General features: G+C 36.3%; 1 protein-coding gene across 3 annotated transcripts in view; it reads right to left on the reverse strand.

Annotated features, from left to right (window-relative positions):
• Positions 1-25,061, reverse strand: part of MSH4 (mutS homolog 4) — a 100,377-nt gene that overhangs the window by 53,051 nt on the left and 22,265 nt on the right. For 2 of the 3 annotated variants that reach the window (XM_073788248.1, XM_033864719.2), the window contains exons 8-9: positions 20,159-20,226; positions 2,344-2,418 (exon numbers count right to left, since the gene is read on the reverse strand). In XM_073788248.1, the coding sequence (XP_073644349.1) occupies positions 2,344-2,418; positions 20,159-20,226 (143 nt within the window). The remainder of the gene's footprint in view (positions 1-2,343; positions 2,419-20,158; positions 20,227-25,061) is intronic. The other variant, XM_073788256.1, reaches the window with a different exon arrangement.

Raw genomic sequence — 25,061 nt, forward strand, 5'->3', positions numbered from 1 at the left:
AGGAAAAGTGGACAGCTACATGTAAAAGAATGAAATTAGAACACTCCCTAACACCATACACAAAAAAAAACTCAAAATGGATTAAAGACCTAAATGTAAGGCCAGACACTATAAAACTCTTAGAGGAAAACATAGGCAGAACACTCTATGACATAAATCACAGCAAGATCTTTCTTGACCCACCTCCTGGAGTAATGGAAATAAAATCAAAAGTAAACAAATGGGACCTAATTAAACTTCAAGCTTTGCACAGCAAAGGAAACCATAACAAGATGAAAAGATAACCCTCAGAATGGGAGAAAATATTTGCAGATGAAGCAAGTGACAGAGGATTAATCTCCAAAATATACAAGCAGCTCTGTAGCTCAATGTCAGAAAAAGAAAGAACCCAATCCAAAAATGAGCAGAAGACTAAATAGACATTTCTCCAAAGAAGACATACAGATTGCCAAGAAACACATGAAAAGATGCTCAACATCACTAATCACTAGAGAAGTGCAAACAACCACAATGAGGTATCTCTTCACACTGGTCACAATGGTCATCATCAAAAAATGTACAAACAATAAATGCTAGAGAGGGTGTGGAGAAAAAGGTTTCCTCCTACACTCTTGGTGGGAATGTAAATTGATACAGCCACTATGGAGGACAATATGGAGGTCCCTTAGAAAGCTAAAAATAGAATTACCATATGACCCAGAAATCCCACTACTGGGCATATACCCTGAGAAAACCATAATTCAAAAAGATACACGTACCACAATGTTCACTGCAGCATTGTTTACAATTGCCAGGACATGGAAGCAAGCTAAATGTCCATCAACACATGAATGGATAAAGATGATGTGGCACATATACACAATGGAATATTACTCAGCCATAAAAAGGAGCAAAATTGAGTTATGTGTACTGAGGTGGATGGACCTAGAGTGTCATACAGAGTGAAGCAAGTTAGTAAGAAAACAAGAAATATCGTATGCTAACACACATATATGGGATCTAAATAAATGGTACTGATGAAACTAGAGGCAGGGCAGGAATAAAGGTGCAAATGTAGAGAATGGACTTGAGGACAGAGAGGGGGAAGGGGAAGCTGAGACGAAGAGAGGGAGTATCACTGACATATATACACTACCAAATGTATATAATGGATGGCTAGCGGGAAGCTGCTGCATAGCACAGGGAGATCAGCTCGATGCTTTGTGACCATCTAGAGGGGTGAGATAGGGAGAGTGGGAGGGAGGCACAAGAGGGAGGGGGTATGGGGATATATGTACACTTATAGCTGACTCACTTTGTTGCACAACAGAAGCTAACACAACACTGGAAAGCAATTATATTCCAATAAAGATATTTAAAAAAAAAACTGACCCTTACTCTTCAAGATGTCAATATCACAAAAGGCAAAGAAAGGCTGAGAAACTTTTCACTTTAAAAAAGTGTAAAGGGGCTTCCCTGGTGGCACAGTGGTTGACAATCCGCCTGCTGATGCAGGGGACATGGGTTCGTGCCCCAGTCCGGGAAGATCCCACATGCCACGGAGCGGCTGGGCCCGTGAGCCATGGTCACTGAGCCTGCGCGTCCGGAGCCTGTGCTCCGCAACGGGAGAGGCCACAACAGTGAGAGGCCCACATACCGCAAAAAAAAAAAAAAGTGTAAAGAAACTTGACATTAAATACAATGCATGGTCCTTGACTGGATCATGTACCAGGAAAAACAAAAATACCATAAAGAACAGTATTAGGACAACTGAAAAAATGTGAATATAGGCTATATATAATATGCAGTTGATCCTTGAACAACATGGGTTTGAACTGTGAGGGTCCAGTTATGGGTGGATTTTTTTCAATAGTACAATAAATACCACAATACTACGTGATCTGCAGTTAGTTGAATCTGCAGATATGGAACTGCAGATACAGAGGAACTGTGGATGTGGAGGAACTGAATATTCAAAGGGCCAACAATAAGTTATATGCAGAATTTCCACTACACGCAGGGTTGGTGTTCCTGACCCCCGTGTTGTTCAAGGGTCAACTTAATAGTATTTTACCAATGTTAAATATCCTGAATTTTTAAATCATATTGTGGTTATGCAAGAGAACATCTTTTTTCTTAGGAGATATGCACTTTAGTATTTAGGTACTGCAACTTATTCTCAAATGGTTCAGTAAGGTAATAATAAGGACAATAATATGTGTGTGTGGTGTGTGTGGAAAGAGAGAGAATATGAGAATTCATTATACTATTCTTGCAACTTACTGTTTGAAATTTTTTCAAAACAAAAAGTTTAAAAACCTGATGCTAGACATGTTTTAAACAACATATACACATAAAAATTACCTTTAAAGGATCCACGAGTTCCAAGGTATGTTTTAGGTATATTAAATTTGTTATCTTTGATTCAGCTGCAGTAATCTATTAAGATAAAAATCCAAATGTGGACACCATAAATATTTAACACATTAATGGGTTTTCCTCTTGAACATTCTACACTTACATTTCCCATACATTTTTATTTATCAACCTCGGCAGGATAACAGCCTAGACAATGATTACAAATTACTGACCCATCATGATAAGCCTAATGCACTAGTCTCCTGTGAGTGTGACAGTGAGAAGAGTTCACCTCACTGTACCCAACTTTCATTTCTATATAAAACGCTTTGTGTCCAGCTTAACCCACAGTAGCAACAGGAGATACAGTTCAATACTGACCAGCACTAAGAGACTAAGATTAATTTTAAAAGGCAGAAAAGACACTGATAAATGGATGATACTTGAAAAACTGAATCCAAACCTCCCAGATAGTTATAGAACATAAATTTCCCTCATCGGTTCCTGTTTATGCAAGTAAAACAATTTTCATAACTCCAGTGGTCCAAACTAATTATAGTTTTTCAAAATAAAGCAACATCAACATTCTAAATTTTATAAATAAATTTTTTGAAAATCAAATCATACCATCTCCAAAGCCAAACACTGGTACTAAACCTGGGGAAATGAGGAATGTTTGTGAATGGACTAATTTACCAATACTGACAAGGAGTTTTAGGATATTACAATTATGATGTAATATGCTTGATATAGAGCTGTTTTGTTATTTTTATTGAAATATAGTTGATTTATAATGTTGTACTAGTTTCAAGTATACAGCAAAGTGATTCAGTTTTACATATATATAAATATATCAAGAATATATAAAGATTAAATAATATGTAATACATATTCTTTTTTTACATTCTCTTCCATTATAGGTTATTACAAGATATTGAGTATAGTTCCGTGTGCTATTATAAGTAGGCCCTTGCTGGTTTTCTATTTTATATATATTAATGTGTATATTTTAATCCCAAACTCCTAATTTATCCCTCTCCCTCTCCCACTTAGTAACCACAAGTTTGTTTTCTATGTTTGTGAGTCCATTTCTGTTTTGTAAATAAGTTCATTGTGTCATTCTTTGGATTCCACATAAGCAATATCATATGGTATTTCTCTTTCTCTGTCTTGCTTACTTCACTTATCTTGATAATCTCTAGGTCCAACCATGTCGCAAATGGCGTAATTTCATTCTTTTTTATGGCTAATATTCCATTGCGTGTGTGTGTGTGTGTGTGTGTGTGTGTGTGTGTGTATGCGTGTGTATACATGACATCTTCTTTATCCATTCATCTGTCAATGGACACTTAGGTTGCTTCCATGTCTTGGCTACTGTTTTTTTTTTTTCTTTAAAATATTTATTTATTTATTTTTGGCTGCATTGGGTCTTCACTGCTGCACGTGGGCTCTCTCTAGCTGCAGCGAGTAGGGGTAACTCTGTTGCGGTGCATGGGCTTCTCATTGCAGTGGTTTATCTTGTTGCAGAGCATGGGCTCTAGGTGCGCGGGCTTCAGTAGTTGTGGCTTGCAGGCTCTAGAGCACAGGCTCAGTAGTTGTGGCGCACAGGCTTAGTTGCTCTGCGGCATGTGGGATCTTCCCGGACCAGGGCTCGAACCCATGTCCTCCGCACTGGCAGGTGGATTCTTAACCACTGTGCCACCAGGGAAGTCCCTTGGTGCATGTATCTTTTTTGAATTGTTTTTCTCCAGATAAATGCCTAGTAGTGGGATTGCAGGATCATATGGTAGCTCTATTTTTAGTTTTTTAAGGAACCCCCATACTGTTCTCCATAGCGGCTGTACCAATTCACATTCCCACCAACTGTGTAGGAGGGTTCCCTTTCCTCCACACCCTCTCCAGCATTTATTATTTGTAGACTTTCAATCATGGCCATTCTGACTGGTGTGAGGTGATACCTCATTGAAGTTTTGATTTCCATTTCTCTAATTAGCAATGTAATTAGCAATGTTCACGTGCTTTTTGGCCATCTGTATGTCTTCTTTGAGAAAATGTCTTTTTAGATCTTCTGCCCATTTTTAAAAAATATATTTATTTATTTAGTCTGTGTTGGGTGTTAGTTGCGGCATGCAGGATATTTCATTGCAGCATGCAGGTTCTTCATTGCAGTGCACAGGCTTCTCTCTAGTTGTGGTGTGCGGGCTCCAGAGCATGTGGGCTCTGTAGTTGTGGTGCATGGGCTCCAGAGAGCATGGGCTCTGTAGTTGCGGCACACGGGCTCTCTAGGTGTGGCGTGCAAGCCTAGTTGCCCTGCAGCGTGTGCGATCTTAGTTCCCTGACCAGGGATCAAACTGGCATCCCCTGCATTGCAAGGTGGATTCTTAACCACTGGACCACCAGGGAAGTCCCATTCTGCCCATTTTTTGATTGAACTGTTTGTTTTTTGATATTGAGCTGTATAAGCTGTTTGTATATTTTGGAGATTAATCCCTTGTCAGTCGCATCATTTGCAAATATTTTTCTTCCATTCTGTAAGTTGTCTTTTTTTTTTATGGTTCCCTTTACTGCACAAAAACTTTTAAATTTAATTAGGTCCCATTTATTTATTTTTGGTTTTACTTCCATTACTCTAGGAGATGGATCCACAAAGATACTGCTGTGATTTATGTCAAAGTGTGTTCTGCCTATGTTTTCCTCTAAGAGTTTTATAGTACCTGGTCTTACATTTAGGTCTTTAATCCATTTCGAGTTTATTTTTCTATATGGTGTTAGAGAATATTCTAATTTCATTCTTTTACATGTAGGTGTCCAGTTTTCCCAGCACCACTTATTATTAAAAGACAGAAGAAACTGTCTTTTGTACATTACATATTCCTGCCTCCTCTGTCATAGATTAATTGACCATAAGTGCGTGGGTTTATCTCTGGGCTTTCTATCCTGTTCCATTGATCTATATATCTCTATTTTTGTACCAGTACCACACTGTTTTGATTACTGTAGCTTTGTAGTATAGTCTGAAGTCACGGAACCTGATTTCTCCAGCTCCACTTTTCTTTCTCAAAGATTGCTTTGGCTATTCAGGGTCTTTTGTGTTTCCATACCAAATTTTAAAAATTTTGTTCTAGTTCTGTGAAAAATGCCATTGGTAATATGATAAGGATTGCACTGAATTTGTAGATTGCCTTGGGTAGTATAGCTATTTTGACAATATTGATTTTTCCAATCCAAGAACATGGATATCTTTCCATCTGTTTGTGTCATCTTCAGTTTCTTTCATCAGTGTCTCATAGTTTTTGGAGTACAGGTCTGTTGCCTCCTTAGAAAGGTTTATTCCTGGTATTTTATCCTTTTTGATGTGATGGTAAATGGGACTGTTTCCTTAATTTCTCTTTCTGAACTTTCACTGTTAGTGTATAGAAATGCAACAGATTTCTGTGTATTACTTTTGTATACTACAACTTTAACAAATTCACTGATGAGCTCTAGTATCTTCAGGATTTTCTATGTCTGCTATCATGTCATCTGCAAACAGTGACAGTTTTACTTCTTCTTTTCTAATTTGGATTCATTTCTTTTTCTTCTCTGATTGCCATGGCTAGGACTTCCAAAATGATGTTGAACAGAAGTGGTGAGAGTTGACATCCTTGTCTTGTTCCTGATCTTAGAGGAAATGCTTTCAGCTTTTCAACACCTGTGGATTTGTCATATATGGCCTTTATAATATGTTGAGGTAGATTCTCTCTATGCCCATTTTCTGGAGAATTTCTATCATAAATGGATGTTGAATTTTATCAAAAGCTTTTTCTGCATCTATTGAGATGATCACATGGTTTTTATTCTTCATTTTGTTAATGTGGTAGCTCATACTGAATGATTTGTGGATACTGAAAAATCCTTGCATCCCTGGGATAAATCCCACTTGAATATGGTGTATGATCCTTTTAATGTATTGTTGGATTCAGTGTGCTAGAATTTTGTTGAGGATTTTTGCATCTATGTTCATAAGTGATATTGGCCTGTAATTTTCTTTCTTTATGGTATTGTTGTCTGGTTTTGATATCAGGGTGATGGTGGCTTTATAGAATGAGTTTGGAAGTGTTCCTTCCTCTGAAATTTTTTGGAATAGTTTCAGAAGGACAGCTGTTAACTCTTCTCTAAATGTTTGATAGAATTCCCCTGTGAAGCCATCTGGTCCTGGACTTTTGTTTGAGCAGAGTTCTTTTTTTTCTTTTTTTGCAGTACACGGGCCTCTCACCATTGCGGCCGCTCCCGTTGCAGAGCACAGGCTCCGGACGCGCAGGCTCAGCGGCCATGGCTCACGGGCCCAGCCGCTCCGCGGCATGTGGGATCCTCCCAGACCGGGGCACGAACCCGTGTCCTCTGCATCAGCAGGCAGACTCTCAACCACTGTGCCACCAGGGAAGCCCTTGAGCAGAGTTTTTTAATCTGATTCAATTTCAGTACTTTCTGGGTTTTTCTGGGTTTTTTTTGTTTTTTGCGGTATGCGGGCCTCCCACCACTGCGGCCTCTCCCGCTGCGGAGCACAGGCTCTGGACGCACAGGCCCAGTGGCCATGGCCCACGGGCCCAGCCGCTCCGCGGCATGTGGGATCTTCCCGGACCGGGGCACGAACCCGTGTCCCCTGCATCGGCAGGCAGACCCTCAACCACTGCACCACCAGGGAAGCCCAATTTCAGTACTTGTCACTGGTCTGTTAATGTTTTCTACTTCTTGCTGGTACAGTCTTGGAAGATTGTATCTTTCTAAGAATTTGTCCATTTCTTATCTTTCTAAGAATTTGTCCATTTCTTCTAGGTTGTCCATTTTATTGGCATATAGTTGCTTGTAGTAGTCTCTTATGGCCCTTTGTATTTCTGTGGTGTCGGTTGTAACTTCTTTTTCATTTCTAATTTTATTGATTTGAGCCCTCTCCCTTTTTTTCTTGATGAGTCTGGCTAAAGATTTATCAATTTTGTTTATCTTTTCAAAGAACCAGCTTTTAGTTTGGTTGATCTTTTCTACTGTTTTTTTAGTCTCTATTTCATTTATTTCTGCTCTTCCATTAACTTTGGGTTTTGTTTGTTCTTCTTTCTCTAGTTGCTCTAGGTGTAATGTTAGGTTATTTATTTGAGATTTTTCTTGTTTCCTGAGGTAAGCTTGTATTGCTATGAGCGATTTCTCTTTGAAGCCTCCTAACCTATATCCCCATTGCACAATACCTGGACTTTTCCAAGACTATATGGATCAATTTAGAAGAAATACTCAAATGAACGTTATTAGCCCCAAAACAAGTTATCTCATGCTCTCTTATAATGAATTTCTGAAACTAACTGGAATATTAAAAATAAATAAAATTCACTGAACATAAGACAATTATCATCACTATTACTAAAGGAGAACATCTTCCAAAAATAGCCAAGATACTCTTGAAGAAGAACAGCATGGAACGACTAACTCTAATGAATATCAACTTATAATAGCGTAATTAAGAAACTGTGGTATCAGCACAAGAGCAGACAGACAGACCAATGGTATAGAATAGAGTCTAGAAAGAAGATCATATATGGGCACTTGATTTATGACAAAGGTTGACTGTGGAGCAGTAGGCAAAGGAAAGTCTTCTCCATAAATGGTACCAATACGATTATGAATCTGTACAAGAAAAAATTAAATATGGCCCCTTCTTCACACCACATACAAATATCAATTCCAGGTGGACTGTAAATCTAAACATAAAACAATAAAGCATCTGGAATATAACGAAGAGGAATATCTTCATTACCTTGGATATTCTAACCAAACCTTTATAAGTCTCATAATTGATGATTTAGCACACATTAATCACAGGTTCAAACTAATGGCTAAGTTGTTTACATCTCCCCCATGGTCTGGTTTTTGTGGGCACACAAAAATCACATTACAAATACTCCAACCACAAATCCCACCATCTGTGTTTTGCTTCTTACTAAATAAGGGACGTTTTCAACTAACAAGTTCCTACTACTGCAGTAATTTGGGGTTTTGCAATATTTCCCCCCCAGTCCTCCACCTCCTGAGTAATCCTGGTACCTCCCCATGTAATTCTGCATGACGTACTTCTTTCTCTCAGGAACTGTAAGTAATAAGAATATCCTTTGGACTTCCCTGGTGGTGCAGTGGTTAAGAACCCACCTGCCAACACAGAGGACATGGGTTCGAGCCCTGGTCCAGGAAGATCCCACATGCTGCGGAGCAACTAAGTCCATGTGCCACAACTACTGAGCCTGTGCTCCACAACAGGAGAAGCCACTGCAATGAGAAGCCCGCACACCACAACAAAGAGTAGCCTCCACTCACCGCAACTAGAGAAAGCCCGCGCACAGCAACAAAGATGCAATGCAACCAAAAATAAATAAATTAATTTAGATTAAAAAAATATATATATATATATACACATAAAGCCTTTAAATGGCATTAGCCTCTCCATGTCATCACTCAGTGATCTCCATAAATTAAAATCCCATGGGTACAATCAAGACACTGGGGTAGGTAAAGACTTCTTAAGCAGAATACAACAAACACTAACTATACAGGAAAAAAATAAAGTAGACTACATTTAAATTAAAGACTTCTAATAAGTCAGACAGAGACAAATACCACATGATCTCACTTATACATGGATCTAAAAACAAACAAAAAACCAAACTCATAAATACAGGGAACAGATTGGTGGTTGCCAGAGTTAGGATGTGGGGGAGAGGCAAAATGGGAGAAGAAGGTCAAAAGGTACAAACTTCCAGCTATAAAATAAATAAGTCGTGGGGATGTAATATACAGCATGGTGACTATAGTTAATGACACTGTATTGCATATTTGAAAGTTACTAAGAGTGTAGATCTTAAAGTCCTCGTCACGAGAAAAATATTTAAAACTATGCATGGGGATGGATGTTAACTAGACTTACTGTGGTGATTGTTTCATAATATATACAAAATAATGAATCATAAAAAAAGAATTTCTATTCATCAAAAGACACCACTGATGCAGGATAGGTTCTCCAAAAACCAATTTTTAGAAACCAAATAATTTATTTGAAAAGTAATTCCAGGAAGTATAGGCAAGAAGAGTGGGGAAGTAAGAAGGCAAGGGAAGAACATCAATATAGGATGTAATGATGATCCGGTTACCAGTGTATGGTACCATGGCTCAATCCTGCTGGAGACCTCTCAGAGACAGTGTAAAGTAAGCTTCAGAAACTACTTCCAGAGGTAAGGAAAATGGGGCATTTATTCACCAACTTCAGTTCAGTATTCGTCAAGACCTATCACTGGGTCAGCAACTCCCTGATTACTCTCTAGTCTCTCCTGTGGCCAGAGAAAGTCCTCAGGCAGAAAGTTTCAGCTTGCTTGCAGTGAGATGCCATACATACACAAAAGTGAATGCCAAGGGGATGTGGGTGGCACATCAACAATGTCTACCCCACAATACTGAGCAAAAAAAGCCAATTACAAAGTGGGAGAAGATATTCGTAACACAGAAGAAACGAAGGGCTTATATAAACAGCTCTACAAATCATAAAAGATAACTCAATAGAAAAATGGGCAAGACCTTCACAAAAGAAGATAGTCAAATGGTCAATATACATATGAAAGGGTGTTCAACCTCATTAACAGGAAAATGCAAATTAAAACCACAATGAAATACTACTATCTACCAACCACTATGGCTAAGATTTTTAAACTGACAATATCAGGTTTTGGATAAGAGCAATGGGACTTCTCATACCCTCCTGATGGGACTGTAAATTAGTACAATCATTTTGAAAAACATTTTGGCAAACATCATGTTTGCCAAAAGTTCAACTAAAGTTGAAGATACACCTCAAGACTCAGAAGTTCCATTCCTATGTACCCAATAAAAATATGTCCAAAATTTTATTAAGAAGCAGGTATAAAATGATTAAGCAGTATTATTTCTAACTGCCAAAACCTGCCCACAACTCAGAAGTCCAACAACAGTGAACTGAATAATGGCATACTCATACAGTGGAATATTATATAGCAATGGAAATAAATGAGCTACAGCTATATGCAACAACATGAATAATCTTACAAACACAATGTTGGATAGAAGAAGCCAGATATAAAAAATACACACTGAATGATTCCTTAAAGTTTTTAAAAGAACAGGTAAAACTAAGTTATAAAGAAAAACAAAAAAGTAATTAATAAAAAGTGGTTTCTTTTTGGAGGGAGGTAGAGAATAATGAACAGGAAGGAACAGAAGGGGAGTTCTGAAGTACTGGCAATATCTGTTCCTTTACCTGAGTGGTCATCACATGGGTGTTCACTGTTGTAATGCCTGAATACATTTCTGGCTGTAATAATTGGGTATAACAATTGGATTCTACTGGCATCTAGTGGGTAGAAGCTATGAATACTGCTAAACATTTCAGAATGCACAGAACAGTAAAAGAATTATCCATCCTAACATGTCAACAGTGACAAGTTTGAGAAATCCTGCTGTGGAGGAGTTGTCTTACTATATTTACACAGGTACTCTCTTAACCTCTTATATCACTAGTGATTTCCTGTTTCTTCTTTCTCTGTCTCTCCTTCCAATCTCTTCCTACCTTAATGGCTTTGAAAAAGTAAACAGCAATGAATCTTACAGTTGCAAGGTACTAAGTGTTGCCCATACCACATGAGCAGAGAGGTAGACCCTTCCCTGGTGAGTACTCCAGATGAGTATCCAGCCCTGAATGACACCTTAACTGTAGTTTGTAAGACCCTAAGCAGAGAACCAAGCTAAGATATGCATAGACTCCTAACTGACAGAAACTGTGAGATAATAAATATGTGTAGTTTTAAGCTGCTATAGTTGAGGTCATTTGTTATGCAGCAATAGAACACTAATACAGTCTCTTTACAGCTTGCTTCTTCAAAGCCAAGAAAAGAGTTTCTTCGTGGAGAACTGGGAGACAATTCTCTACTGACCTTTTGCATATCTTATGAGCAAAGGCACTGACTGCCTTTGTTCTGGACAGACTTTTCAAGGATGTTTATATAGTGAATAGCCTTGAAAGATATAGTGTCTCCTTCTACAGCAAAGGGCAGGTTTGCTTACAGTCTCAGAAGATAAAGATGGTGCCTCCCTGCATAATAGCAGGCAAATATGCTTACCGCCCATTATAAAAGATTCAGGTTCCCTAAGATCAGCAATTCTCTCCTGTAAAACTCTGTATGTGCAGGTATCACCTAGCCCTCTTCACATCGCCCTGTGGGAAAAGGAGCTTGGGGAATCAGTGCAAGAAAATGTTGATACTCTGGATATTGCTATTGTGGGTATAAAGTCCTTTCTCTCTGATCTAGGAGTCTGTGTCTTCTGTCAGCATTTATGAAACTGTGGCAGGCTAACTTGTTAGCTTGCAAGTAGGGTAGAATATCAGATACCTTACAGTTCCTGATAATACTATGCTGTAATTGCTTTTTTTTAACCAAAATCTCAAAATGAATTATAAATTCCTTTGGATTAGAGATTCACTTCTTACTGTATCCCTAGCACTCATTACAATGCTTGGTAAAATAACTTGTTGAATTAATTAAAGAAGGAGCCATGTACTACATACTCTATATGGCAGTCTGAAATCAATTGGAAAAAATTAAAAGTTATTCAAAACAAAGCAAAGAAACTTGGGTAAAAAGTTGAAAAAAATTCTTTGATATCAAAGTTTTCAAATGTTGCAGGAAGTATTTTGGATGTTTATAATGGAAAACACAAACATTCTTAATGCAATACATTAAATTGTAAGGTTATAAACACTGCATAAAAAGAAAAGACATTTGGATTAATTAAAATAATAAATTTAAATTTTATTCTCAATGAAACTTATGATCAGAAAATATGCATTTTATAAAATCAATATTCTTAAAGAGAAAATATGAGAATTCACCTTAGGCAAACAATTCCATACTGGAAATTTTCAGAGAACATTTAGTTCATTCAGAAGTTTAAGCCAATCACAAAATTCAGCCAAAAGAACATTTAGTTCATCCACAAGCTTAAGCAAATAATGCAATTTAACCAGCAAAAGTCTGAACTAATTTAGTAAATATCATATTTAATTAAGATATATATATATATATATATATATGCTTATATTAAATGAAGGAAAAGCCTCATTTAAAATATATCTCCAGATGGTTAAGGAAACAGCAACTGAGAAACAGTATAAGGAATAGTGAAATTCATGAATTATGTATCAAGTCAATATATTGCTTAAGTTTCCTTAAAAGTTAGTACATCTCATCTGAAAAGTACTTTTTTTACTTTATATTTTTCCTTTTTTTAAAATGTTTTATTGGAGTATAGTTGATTTACAACGTTGTGTTAGCTTCAGGTGTGGAAAGTATTTTTTAAAAAGCCTCCACAAAGGACAGATGTGCTGGTTAAGTAAAAAATGTACAGCTATGACTGATCCCTCCAAAACTAAAAAGGGTGGGAAGTAACACTGGCCCATAAAAACCTTATGGAGCTAGTTACAGATTGCCTTTTCTAGACTGGAAAAAAGATTCCAGATTCTCAGTTTATAGAATTACCTTACACTTAGCCCACTGGGCTTTTCTAAAATCTGACAGTCAAACTGATTACAGCAGCTGGTTATTTAATCACAGATATTTCCCAGAGAGCTAGTTGGCTAAATTGATATTGCTTTCTTAATATAACCAGAAACAGTCTAATGCAAAAACATGTACAGCTGATCCTTGAACAACACAGGTCTGAACTGCATGGGTCCACTTAAATGCAGATTTTTTTCAATAAATGCACATATGTACTGGAGATGTATTTTCTCTTCCTTATGATTTTCTTAACAATGTTTTCTTTTCTCTAGCTTACTTTATTGTATGAATACCATATAAAAATATATAACATACAAAATATGTATTAATCAGCTGTTTATGTTATCAGTAAGGACTCCAGTCAACAGTAGGCTATCAATAGTTAAGTTTGGAGGAAGTCAAAAATTATATGAGGATTTTCAATTTGCAGGGGGTCAGCACCCTTCAGCCTCATGTTGTTCAAGGGTCAATGGTATATTACTAATTCTTATAGCCAGAGAAACTAAATCATGAATATGTATGACTGTGTAATACTACACATTACACAAGGTGACAACAAAGAGACTGCTCTCAGGTATAATCTGATAATTAATTCTTTCCTATAATAAAATATTACCTGAATCTAATGATGAGGAAACATCAGACAAACCCAAATTGAGTGAAAATACACACCCGTAATTTTCAAGTGTCATGGTCATGACTGAAGACTAAATAGATACAAAAACTAAAGGCAATGCTTGATTCTTAACCGAATCCTTTTTCTATAAAGGGCATTGTTGGCGGGACTTCCCTGGTGGTCTAGTCGTAAAGAATCCACCTTACAATGCAGGGGATGCCAGTTCGATCCCTGGTCAGGGAACTAAGATCCCACATGCCGCAGGGCAACTAAGCTCGTGCATGCCTCAACTAGAGAACCTGCATGCTGCAAACTACAGAGCCCACACGCTCTGGAACCCGCGTGCCATAACTACAGAGCCCACACGCCCTGGAGCCTGCATGCCACAACTAGAGAGAAGCCTGCGCATCGCAACAGCCTGTGCGCCGCAACAAAAGATCCCGCATGCCTCAACAAAGATCCCACATGCCACAACTAAGACCCAATGCAACCAAAAATTTAAAAAATAAATAAATAATAAATACATCTTAAAAAATAATAATAAGGGATATTATTGACAAAATTGGAAAAACTTGAATGAGGTCTGAGGATTAAATGTTATTAAATGGTATTATCGTTAATTTCCTTATTTTGAAGGTTTACTGTGGTTGAATAGGAGAATATCCTTGTTGTAAGAAATACTAATGTATTTGAGAGTGACAGAGCATCATGTCAGCAACTAACTCTTAAAATTTTCAGGAAAATAAGTTCTTTGTAATGTACTTGCAAATTTTCTGAAGATTTGAGATTTTATTTAATTTTTATTGTCCCTTTTAAAGATGCTGAAACCAAAAGGTCTTACATGCTTCCAGAGAATGGAGGGGGAAAATATGTCAGTCATATCCAAAATTCAGGAGTCTCAATGGTTTCAACTTCTCAATAGGAACATTATAAGCTACAAGACAGTGGGGAAATGCCTCCTAAATTCTGAAGGAAAATTACTTCCTGACGAATTCTATTTTCAGCAAAACTATCAATCAATCATGAGGAAATGAGAAAACAGTTTAGACATATAAAGTCTCACTCTTTCTCAAAAAGTTACTAAAAACTGTGCTCCATGAAAGGAAGAGAGTAAGTGAAAACAGAGGAAGACTTGGGATATGAAAAACAAGAGATCCAGGACTTCCCTGATGGACCAGTGGTTAAGAATCCACCCTCCAATGCAGGGGATGTGAGTTGGATCCCTGGTCGGGGAACTAAGATCCCACATGCTGAGAGGCAACTAAGCCCATGCGCCACAACTACTGACCATGTGGGCCACAACTAGAGAGAAGCCCATGTGCTGCAACAAGGAGCCCACACGCCACAGCGGAGGATCCTGCGTGCCGCAGCTAAGACCCAATGCAGCCAAAAATAAAATAAATAAACAAACATTTTTTTAAAAAAAGAGAGATCCAACACAGGAAAGACAAACAATGATGATGAAGAGAAATCTGGGGTCATAGCTGTATACTAGCGAAAGAGAGGTAACCAATCCAGATTGGAACAAGTTTGAAACCTGTGGGAGAGACATCTTCCAGAGGTTGAAATTGACTGAGTACCTGAAGTGAATGAATGAATACTGAGAGGATATTTAGAATATACTGAAAGGATATTTATATAATTGGTGAAAACGTCTATGCTTGAATTAGTGAAAGTACAAGGTAAACCACACACAAAAAAAGTTATTAATTCTGGGGAAAAAATGTAAAAAGTTGTGCATGCTCAGTTCTGTGTAGCATGGATAGTCATAATCATTTTTATCTAACTAAAATTATGTTATAACCTTACGGGGTGAGGGGAAGTAGGGAAGTGTCCATGTTTATAGAAGGAAAAGGAAAGAAAACTAAATAGTCATCCTTCTGGAAGGGAATTAACATGTAATATCAAAGGATATATGAAGAAAATGAAAAGACAACCCAATAAATGGTAGAAAATATTTGTAAATCATATATACAATAAGGGACTTATATCCAGAATATATAAAGAACTCTTACAACTCAATAATAAAACGACAATCCAATCAAAAATTAGCAAAGGATATGAGTAAACATTTCTGCAAGGAAGATATACAAATGGCCAATAAGCACAAGAAAAGGTGCTCAACATCATTAGTCATATCAGCGAAATGCAAATAAAAACCACAAGAGACTACTTCATACCCACGAGGATGACTAGTATCAAAAAGTCAGATAATAACAAATGTTGGCAAGGATGTGGAGAAATTGGGACCCTCATAGACTGCTGGTGGAAATGTAGAACGATAGTCACTTTGGAAAACAGTCTGGCAGTTTTTCAAACAATTAAACATAGAGTTACCATATGAGCCAGAAATTCCACTCTAGGTATAGATCCAAGATAAACAAAAACTTACATCTACACAAAAACTTGTATATAAATATTCATAGCAGCATTATTAATAATCAAAAGTGCAAACAACTCAAATGTTCATCAACTGATGAACAGATAAACAAAATGTGCTATATCTATACAATGGAATATTATTTATCAATAAAAAGAATCAGGGCTTCCCTGGTGGCGCAGTGGTTGAGAGTCCACCTGCCAATGCAGGGTACACGGGTTCGTGCCCTGGTCCGGGAAGATCCCACATGCCGTGGAGCGGCTGGGCCCGTGAGCCGTGGCCGCTGAGCCTGCGCGTCCGGAGCCTGTGCTCCGCAACGGGAGAGGCCACAACAGGGAGAGGTCCGCGTACCACAAAGAAAAAGAAAAAAAGAAGAATCAAATATTGATGTATGCTACAATATGAATTAACCTGAAACATTATGCTAAGTGAAAAAAGGCAAACATAAGAGGCTACATATTGTGTGATTCTATTTATATGAAATGTCAAGAATAGGCAAATCTAAAGGAACAGATAGATTAGAAATGCCAAGCACTGGGGGGAAGAGGATTGGAAGGGATGGAAAGTGATTGCTAACGGGTACAGCACTGCTTTTTGGGGTGATGAATACGTTCTAAAATTGACTGTAGTGTTTGTTGTACAACGATGAATATACAAAACATGGTTAAATTGTATACTTCAAATGGGTGAAGTGTATGCTTTGTGAATTCTACCTTGATAAAGCTGTTATATTTTAAAAAATAAACTGTGTGATATATGTAGAAATAAAATATATGACAATAGCCCAGTGGGAGGAATGGGGGGAATGGCAGCATACTACCATAAGGTTTTCTTTTTCAGCTTTACTGAGGTATAACTGACATATAAAATTGTAAGATATTTAAAGTGTACATTGTGGTGATTTGAGGTACATACACATTGCAAAAGGATCCCCCCATCTAGTTAATTAATGCACCCATCACCTCACATATTTATCTTTCTTTTTGTATGTGAGAACATTTAAGATTTACTCACTTGGCAAATTTCAATTATACAATACAGTGTTATAAACTATAGTCACCATGTTTTATATTTGATCTGCAGATCTTATTCATCTTATAGTTGAAAGTTTGTACCCTTTAACCAACCTCTTCCTATTTCCCTGATCTGCAAGCCCTGGCAACAACTTTTCTACTCTGTCTTTCTGTGAGTTTGCTTTTTTTTTTTTTTTTTTTACATTTCTCATACACGAAACCATGCAGTATTTATCTTTTTCTGTCTGGCTTATTTCACTTAGCATAATGCCCTCAATGCTACCCCTGTTGCCACAAATGGAAGTATTTCCTTCTTTCTCATGACTGCATAATATTCCAGTGTGTGTCTGTGTATTTGTGTCTGTATCTTGGCTATTGTGAATAATGCTGCAATGAACATGGGAGTGCAGATATCTCTTTGACATCCTGCTTCTATTTCATTTGGATATATACTTAGAAGTGGGATTGCTAGATCATATGGTAGTTCTATTTTTTTAATTTTTTGAGGAACTGCTATATACTCTTTTCCATAAATTTAGCTGCACTAATTTACATTCCATCAATAATGCACAAGGGTTCCTTTTTCTCCACATTCTCACCAACACTTGCTATCTTACATCCTTTTGATGACAGGCATTCTAAAAAAGTGATATCTCATTGTGGTTTTGATTTGCATTTCCCTGATGATTAGTGATGCTGAACACCTTTTCACGCACCTGCTAGTCATTCATATGTCTTCTTTGGAAAAATATCTATTTGGTTCCTCTGACCATTTTTTAATCAGATTGTTTATTTTTTTGCTATTGAGTTATATGAGTTCTTTATATATTTTGAATATTAACTCCTTATCAGATATATGATTTGCAAATATTTTCTCCAATTCTGAAGTTACATTTTAATTTTATTGGTTATTTCTTTTGCTGTGCAGAAGTTTTTTAGTTGGATATACTCCCAACTTGTATTATTTTTGCTTCTGTTGCCACTACTCTATGGTTCTTATACCACATGTGAAGTGACATAATATTATTTGAAGGTAGACTGAATTCAGCTAAAGATGTAATCAATAAACCTGAAAGCAACCATTAAAATAACAAAACAATGAGTTCTATCCAATAAATCAACAGAGGAGTAAAATGGGATCATAAAAAATATTCAATTAATCCAAAAGAAGGCAGAAGAAAAGGAAAAGAAAGCAAATAGAAAAAAAGTACCATGATGGCAGATTTAAATCAAAACATATCAATAATCTCATTAAGTACAAATGAAATAAACACCCTAATTAAAAGTAAGATATTCTGGGAATTCCCTGGTGGTTCAGTGGTTAGGACTCTGCACTTTCACTTCTGAGGATGTAGGTTCAAATCCCTGGTCAGGGAACTAAGATCCCACAAGCTGCGTGGCCAAAAAAAAAAAAAAAAGAAGAAGAAGAAACAGGTAGCCTTAATAGCATCATATCTATTAAATATTTAAGAAGTTGAATTTAGAGTCAAAACCATTCCTACAAAGAAAATTCCAAGTTTTAATGGCTTCATTTGTGAATTCTACCGAACATTTAAGGAAGAAATAGTACCAGTTCTACACAAACACTATGAGAAAATTGAAGAGGAAGGAATGCTTCTAACCTCATTGTATGAAACCAACTAATTTTGTTCCAGACATCAGTTGTTCTAGGTTACCTCTCATTTGTATATATTGAATTTTAAGGTGTTTCAATTATTTAAGGAAACTTCCAATTCTCTGCCTGCCCAACAGCCAAAACTTTTCCATATAATGTTTTTATTGTAAATGAACCTTAAGAGCAATTATCTCTACAATATGGAAAGGCTTCTTAAACATAGATAAGCCTTCAATGGATTTGCAAAGAAATCAAATTTTAAATCAAATTTTACTGATGTACAAGACGTCTTTCCTTTTTAAGCACACGAGCAAAAATATACAGGTGACCCTTGAACAACATGGGTTTGAATGGTGCGGGTCCACTCATAGGTGGATTTTATTCAAAAAATACAGTATGACACAATCCAGTTGCAGAACCCTCCTATGCAGAGGGCTGACTGTAATGTTACACACCTGCGTGGGTTTTCAACTGTATGGGGGGCGGGGAGGGGGACACTCCAAACCCTGCATTGTTCAACAATCAACTGTACATGTATTTCATTAAAGTAAATATTTTTCAATTCACCTTAAATGGAAGAATGAAAACCATCTATTACTTTCTTTATAGAATGTGCCTATAGGCACTAAGTATTTACTTATTATTTTTTTAATAGATCTTTATTGGAATATAATTGCTTCACAATACTGTGTTAGTTTCTGTTGTACAATAAAGTGAATCAGCCATATGCATACATATATCCCCATATCCCCTCCCTCTTGAGCCTCCCTCTCACCCTCCCTATCCCACCCCTCTAGGTCATCGCAAAGCACCAAGCTGATCTCCCTGTGCTATGCAGCAGCTTCCCACTAGCTAACTATTTTACATTTGGTAGTGTATATATGTCGATGCTTCTCTCACTTCATCCCAGCTTACCCTTCCCCCACCATGTTCTCAAGTCCATTCTCTATGTCTACCTCTTAATTCCTACCCTGCCACTAGGTTCATCAGTACCACTTTTTTTTTTTTTAGATTCCACATATATGTGTTAGCATACAGTATTTGTTTCTCTCTTTCTGACTTACTTCACTCTGTATGACAGACTCTAGGTCCATCCACCTCACTACAAATAACTCAATTTCGTTTCTTTTTATGGCTGAGTAATATTCCATTGTATATATGGCACTAAGTATTTAAATTTGTAAAATATCCAAAGACTTTGTTTCATTCCTAAATGTTAAGCATATTTGAAAACTAATCAAACTTCACATAATGATCACCTTTTAAAGGACCTTTGGAACTAAAACAATTTTTCTCTATTTATTAAGCAAATTATTGTCATCTAAGGTTTTTGAAAACTATATCCAAATTCTTTAAGTAAATATTTGATAAATGAAAATATACCAATTCCTCACCTAAGAAACTTTTAATTTTAAGTATATCATATATGATAATACATTGAGGAAAAAAGTTTCCTTTAAAAAGTTATAATACTCCAGATATTAATAATGACGTACATTTCCAAAAGATTTTCATATTTTCCAATTGTTACATCATATTAAGACAAGTTATATCACATAAGGTATAACAATATAACATATAATTTATACATAAACATACCGTGTCTTGCTTTGGAATTTGGACTAAAACAGAAAGAAGCTGCTCTGTATCAAGAAATCTTGCTAAAACTGAAACAAACAAACAGAAACTATGAGCAGTTAAACTTTATGTTACATTTTTAAAATATACACTATGTAAAATATTATCCTCAAGCAATAGAACAGAACAGTTTTACCTGAAAATATTACTTGTTTGAATTATCTTCATCTATCTTACATTTACCAGGAGTAAACTAATAAATTCTAGTGGTCTTTTCCTAATTTTGATTACTCAGAACTTGTCTTCAAATTTTGCCACTGTTGATCACCCCTTCCTTCTTGAAACTCTACTTCTCTGACTTTTAGATGTTGCTTATCATAATTTTCTTCCCACCTTTTTGACTTCTAACTTTTCTACATGATACTTAAAAGATCAGAGAAGATTAGTTTGAAAGCATAGTTCAACCACTAACCATATAACCTTCCAAAAGTTACATAACTTCTCTGAACTTTAGTTGTTCTCATCTTTTAAATGTGGATAATAACATCTTCCTCCTAGGGTTGTAGTGAGGATTAAGTGCAATAATATGTGCATAGGGGTACCTTGCACATACCAGAGCTCAAAACTGTTATTTTATTCTTCTCAACTCATTTTCCAGCTTCAAGTACACTATAAAAGTATATGTATAGATAATTGGAATCTATCCCTTTTAAATGTCCCCAAGTGTTTTTTTCTTTACCTTAAACTATAGTAACTATTTCTTAATGACTCATGGTTATTATCATCATTGTAATGTGTGATCTCAAAAGTTTTTGTGTAAACTTATTGATACTTTCACAAAGTGGCCCCAAATTGTTATCCTTTAAAAAAAAGAACTAAATACAAAAATTTTATGTCACTTCTTTCTTGTTCAAATTTTTGATGTTCTTCAGTTTGCCTACCTCTAGAGCTGTGCCTCTTTCTAAATTACCACTTCTATGGTAATTATGTTAAAACTGCGGTTAAAAAATTAGAGTAAATAGGCTGAGTATACTATTATACTGTTATACTATTATATTATACTACCATGACATTTTATATGTGAGTCCACTAGTCAGACTCTCTTAAGCCCTCACATAGATTGGCCTTTCTCTTTTTCAGTCTCTTCCTTCTTCCTCTCCCCAAATCTACTGTAACAAACAAACAATGTTTCTAAAATAAGGATTTGACCATATATATTACTCTCTTGGTTTAGAATCATCACCTCCCTATTGATTTCAGGATAAAATCCAAACTTCTTAGCATTATATAAAGGCTTTTCATAAACCAGCCTCAATTCTCATTTCCTGCCATTCCCCAAGGCTTCAAGTCATAAATAACTACTGGCCATGCCTTAAATACAGCAAGTTCTTTTATAGCAATGTAAGTATAACTGCAGAAGCTTATGTTAACTCTATCTTCCTCAACTTCCCAGAAAAAGAAGTGTACCCTAGAAAGTAATGACTGCTCAGGATCACAGTCAGCAGCACCCATACCGGATCTTTATCCCAGCCACTGCATCCAAAACACATTTTTGTTACCCCTGTGCACATCAACATACCTTGCTCAGGCATGTTCCCTTTGTCTTGAGTATCATTTCTAGAATTCTCCTGTTGTCAAAATCCTACTCATTCCCTTAAGACAGAGCTAGAATATTATCTCTGTGAATCCTGGATTCTATATTTATCCCAGCTCCCTCCTCTATGTTTCCACAAAATATTAAATTATTATTGTGTTTTTCACACTGTATCATATTTATTTATTTAGAGTTCTGTGTCTCTAACATGAATGTAAGATCCCTGAGGACAAAAACTTATAACTTAATCTTCATGTTTTCATCCCTATTGTAGAATGCCTACAAGAAAGTACGTACTGTACTTTTTATGAGGTTCACATTCTCATATTTTAATAAACTATAAAAATTACCCTTGTTCTGTATTCCTGCTCTCCTACTTTATTACATGTTAAGATAAATTATAAACTGTCAAGATAAAGAAAATATAGAAATATTTAACATTTGTAGATGCCAATTTAAAACTTTCTATTATAAGGAATTATAAAACTTAAAATATATGAAAACTAAAGCTTCAAATAAAATCCAAGTTTTTCATTAAAATCTCATCATATAGAACATTATAATCTTTGGAACAACAGAATACAATTTTCAACATGTTTAATAATAAATCAATAGCTTAACAAATATGAACACCCATTATGTTCTAGACTCATATGGGAATCATCCAACAAAACATTCACTTACAATACTGTAAGATAAGTGCCATAACAAGATACTATAGACAACATATAGAAAAGATACCTAATATAGACTTGGGGAGCCAGAGAGGCTTCTAGAAGAAGTGACATCTAAACTAGGATGGTAAATTATGAACTGCAGTTGTCTAAAGAGTAGCTTGGGAGAAGAGGTTACAGAGAAGAAAGATAAAAGATTCTAGACAAATATTACAGAGTACAAAAGCCAGAACATGATACGCACTAAAACAGACCCACAGATCAATGGAACAGAAATAAACCCATGCACATATGATCAATTAATCTATGACAAAGGAGGCAAGAATACACCATGGGGAAAAGACAGTCTCTTCAATAAATGGTGCTGGGAAAACTGGACAGCTACATGTAAAAGAATGAAATTAGAATATTTTCTCACACCATATACAAAAATAAACGCAAAATAGATTAAACACCTAAATGTAAGACCTGACACCATAGAACTCCTAGAAGATAACATAGACAGAACACTCTTTGACATGAATGGTCAATATTTTTTTGGATCTGTTTCCTAAGGCAAAGGAAATAAAAATAAACAAATAAGACCTAATGAAACTTAAAAGCTTTTGCACAGCAAAGGAAACCACTGACAAAATGAAAAGACAGTCTACTGAATGGGAGAAAATATTTGCAAATGATATACCCGGGAAGGGGTTAATATCCAAAATATATAAACAGCTCAAATAATTCAATATCAAAAAAACAAATAATCCAATTAAAAAATAGGCAGAAGACCTGAATAGACATTTTTCCAAAGAAGACATACAGATGGCCAACAGGCACACGAAAAGATGCTCAACACTGCTAATCATCAGAGAAGCACAAATCAAAACCATAATGAGATATCACCTGACACCTGTCAGAATGGCTATCATCAAAAAGACCACAAATAACAAATGTTGGCAAGGTTGTCAAGAAGAGGGAACCTTCATACACTGATGGTGGGAATGTAAATTGGTGCAGTCACTGTAGAAAACAATATGGAGGTTTCTCAAAAAACTAAAAATAGAACTACCATATGACTCAGCAATTCTACTCCTGGGTATATATCTGAAAAAAACAAAAACACTAATTTGAAAAGATGCATGCACCCCAATGTTCACAGCAGCATTACTGACAATTGCCAAGATATGGAAGCAACTTAAGTGTCCATCAACAGATGAGTGAATAAAGAAGATGTGGCATATGTGTGTGTACATATATATGGAATACTACTCAGCCATAAAAGAAGGATGAAATTTTGCCATTTGCGAAAACATGGATGGGTCCTGGAGGGTATTATGCTTAGTGAAATAAGTCAGGCAGAGAAAGACAAACACTTATACATGGAATCTAAAAAATAAAACAAACGAAAGAGTATAGCAAAACAGAAACAGACTCACAGATACAGAGAACCACCTAGTGGTTAACAATGGGGAGAGGGTAGGGAGGAGGGTCAAGAAAGGGGTAGGGGATTAAGCGGTACAAATTACTATGTATAAAATAAGTGAGCTACAAGGATATATTATACAGCATAAGGAATATAGTCATTATTTTGTAATAACTTTAAATGGAGTATAATCTATACAAATTTTGAATCATTATGTTGTACAACTGACACTAATATTGTAAATCAACTATACCCCAATGGAAATAAATTAAATTAAAAAAATTTTAAAAGCCAGAACATGAGACAGGATATGTTCAAGTAACTAAAAGAAGTTCAATTATACTAGAAGGCAGAATGACAAGCGACGAGTAACAAGAGATGCTGTGGGAGGTGATAAAGAAATAGCCATCCAGAAGAGTTTGGATTTTATCCTAAAAGTAATGAGAAGAGAATGAAGGATTTTATGCAAGTGGATATGTGGTAGCCCCACAAAGATGTCCCCATCTTAATCCCTGGAACCTTTGAATATGTTATCTGGTAAAGGGGACTTTGAAGATGGGATTAAGTTAAGCATCTTGAAATGGAGAGATTATTCTGGATTATTTGTTAGTCCCAAAGTAATCACAAGGGTCCTTATAAGAGGGAGGCAGGGAAATTCCCTGGCAGTCCAGTGGTTAGGGCTCTGTGCTCTCACAGCCGGGGGCCCAGGTTCTATCCGTGGTCAGGGAACTAAGATCCCACAAGCTGCGTGGCCAAAAAAGAAAAAAAAAAAAAAAGAGGGAGGTAGGAGGATCAGTCAAAGAGAGAAGATATAAGGACAAAAGCAGAGGTCAGAAAGTAGAGAAGAAACTATTCTGCTGGCTTTGAAGATGGAGGAAGGGCCATAAGCCAAGGAATGTAGATGACCTCTAGAAACTGGAAAGGCAAGGAAACAGTTTTGCCCCTAGAGCCTCCAGAAGAAACGGTGGACCTGCTAACACATTGATTTTAGCCCAGCAAAACTGATTTCTGACTTCCAGAACTGTAAGATAATAAATTCATGTTGTTTTAAGCCACTAAATTTGTGGTACTTTGTTACATCATCAACAAGAAACTAATGAAGAGTAATATGCTCAGATTTATATTTTCAAAACATCTCTCAGGCTCTCATATAGAGAAGAGACTGTAAAGAACAAGACTGGAGGAGGAAGCCAAACAGAAGGCTGCTGCAATAAATCAGATTATAGATAAATGGTACCCCAGGCTGGA

Source organism: Tursiops truncatus, chromosome 1 (assembly GCF_011762595.2).
Source record: "Tursiops truncatus isolate mTurTru1 chromosome 1, mTurTru1.mat.Y, whole genome shotgun sequence".
In the NCBI taxonomy this organism is placed as follows: Eukaryota; Metazoa; Chordata; class Mammalia; order Artiodactyla; family Delphinidae; genus Tursiops; species Tursiops truncatus.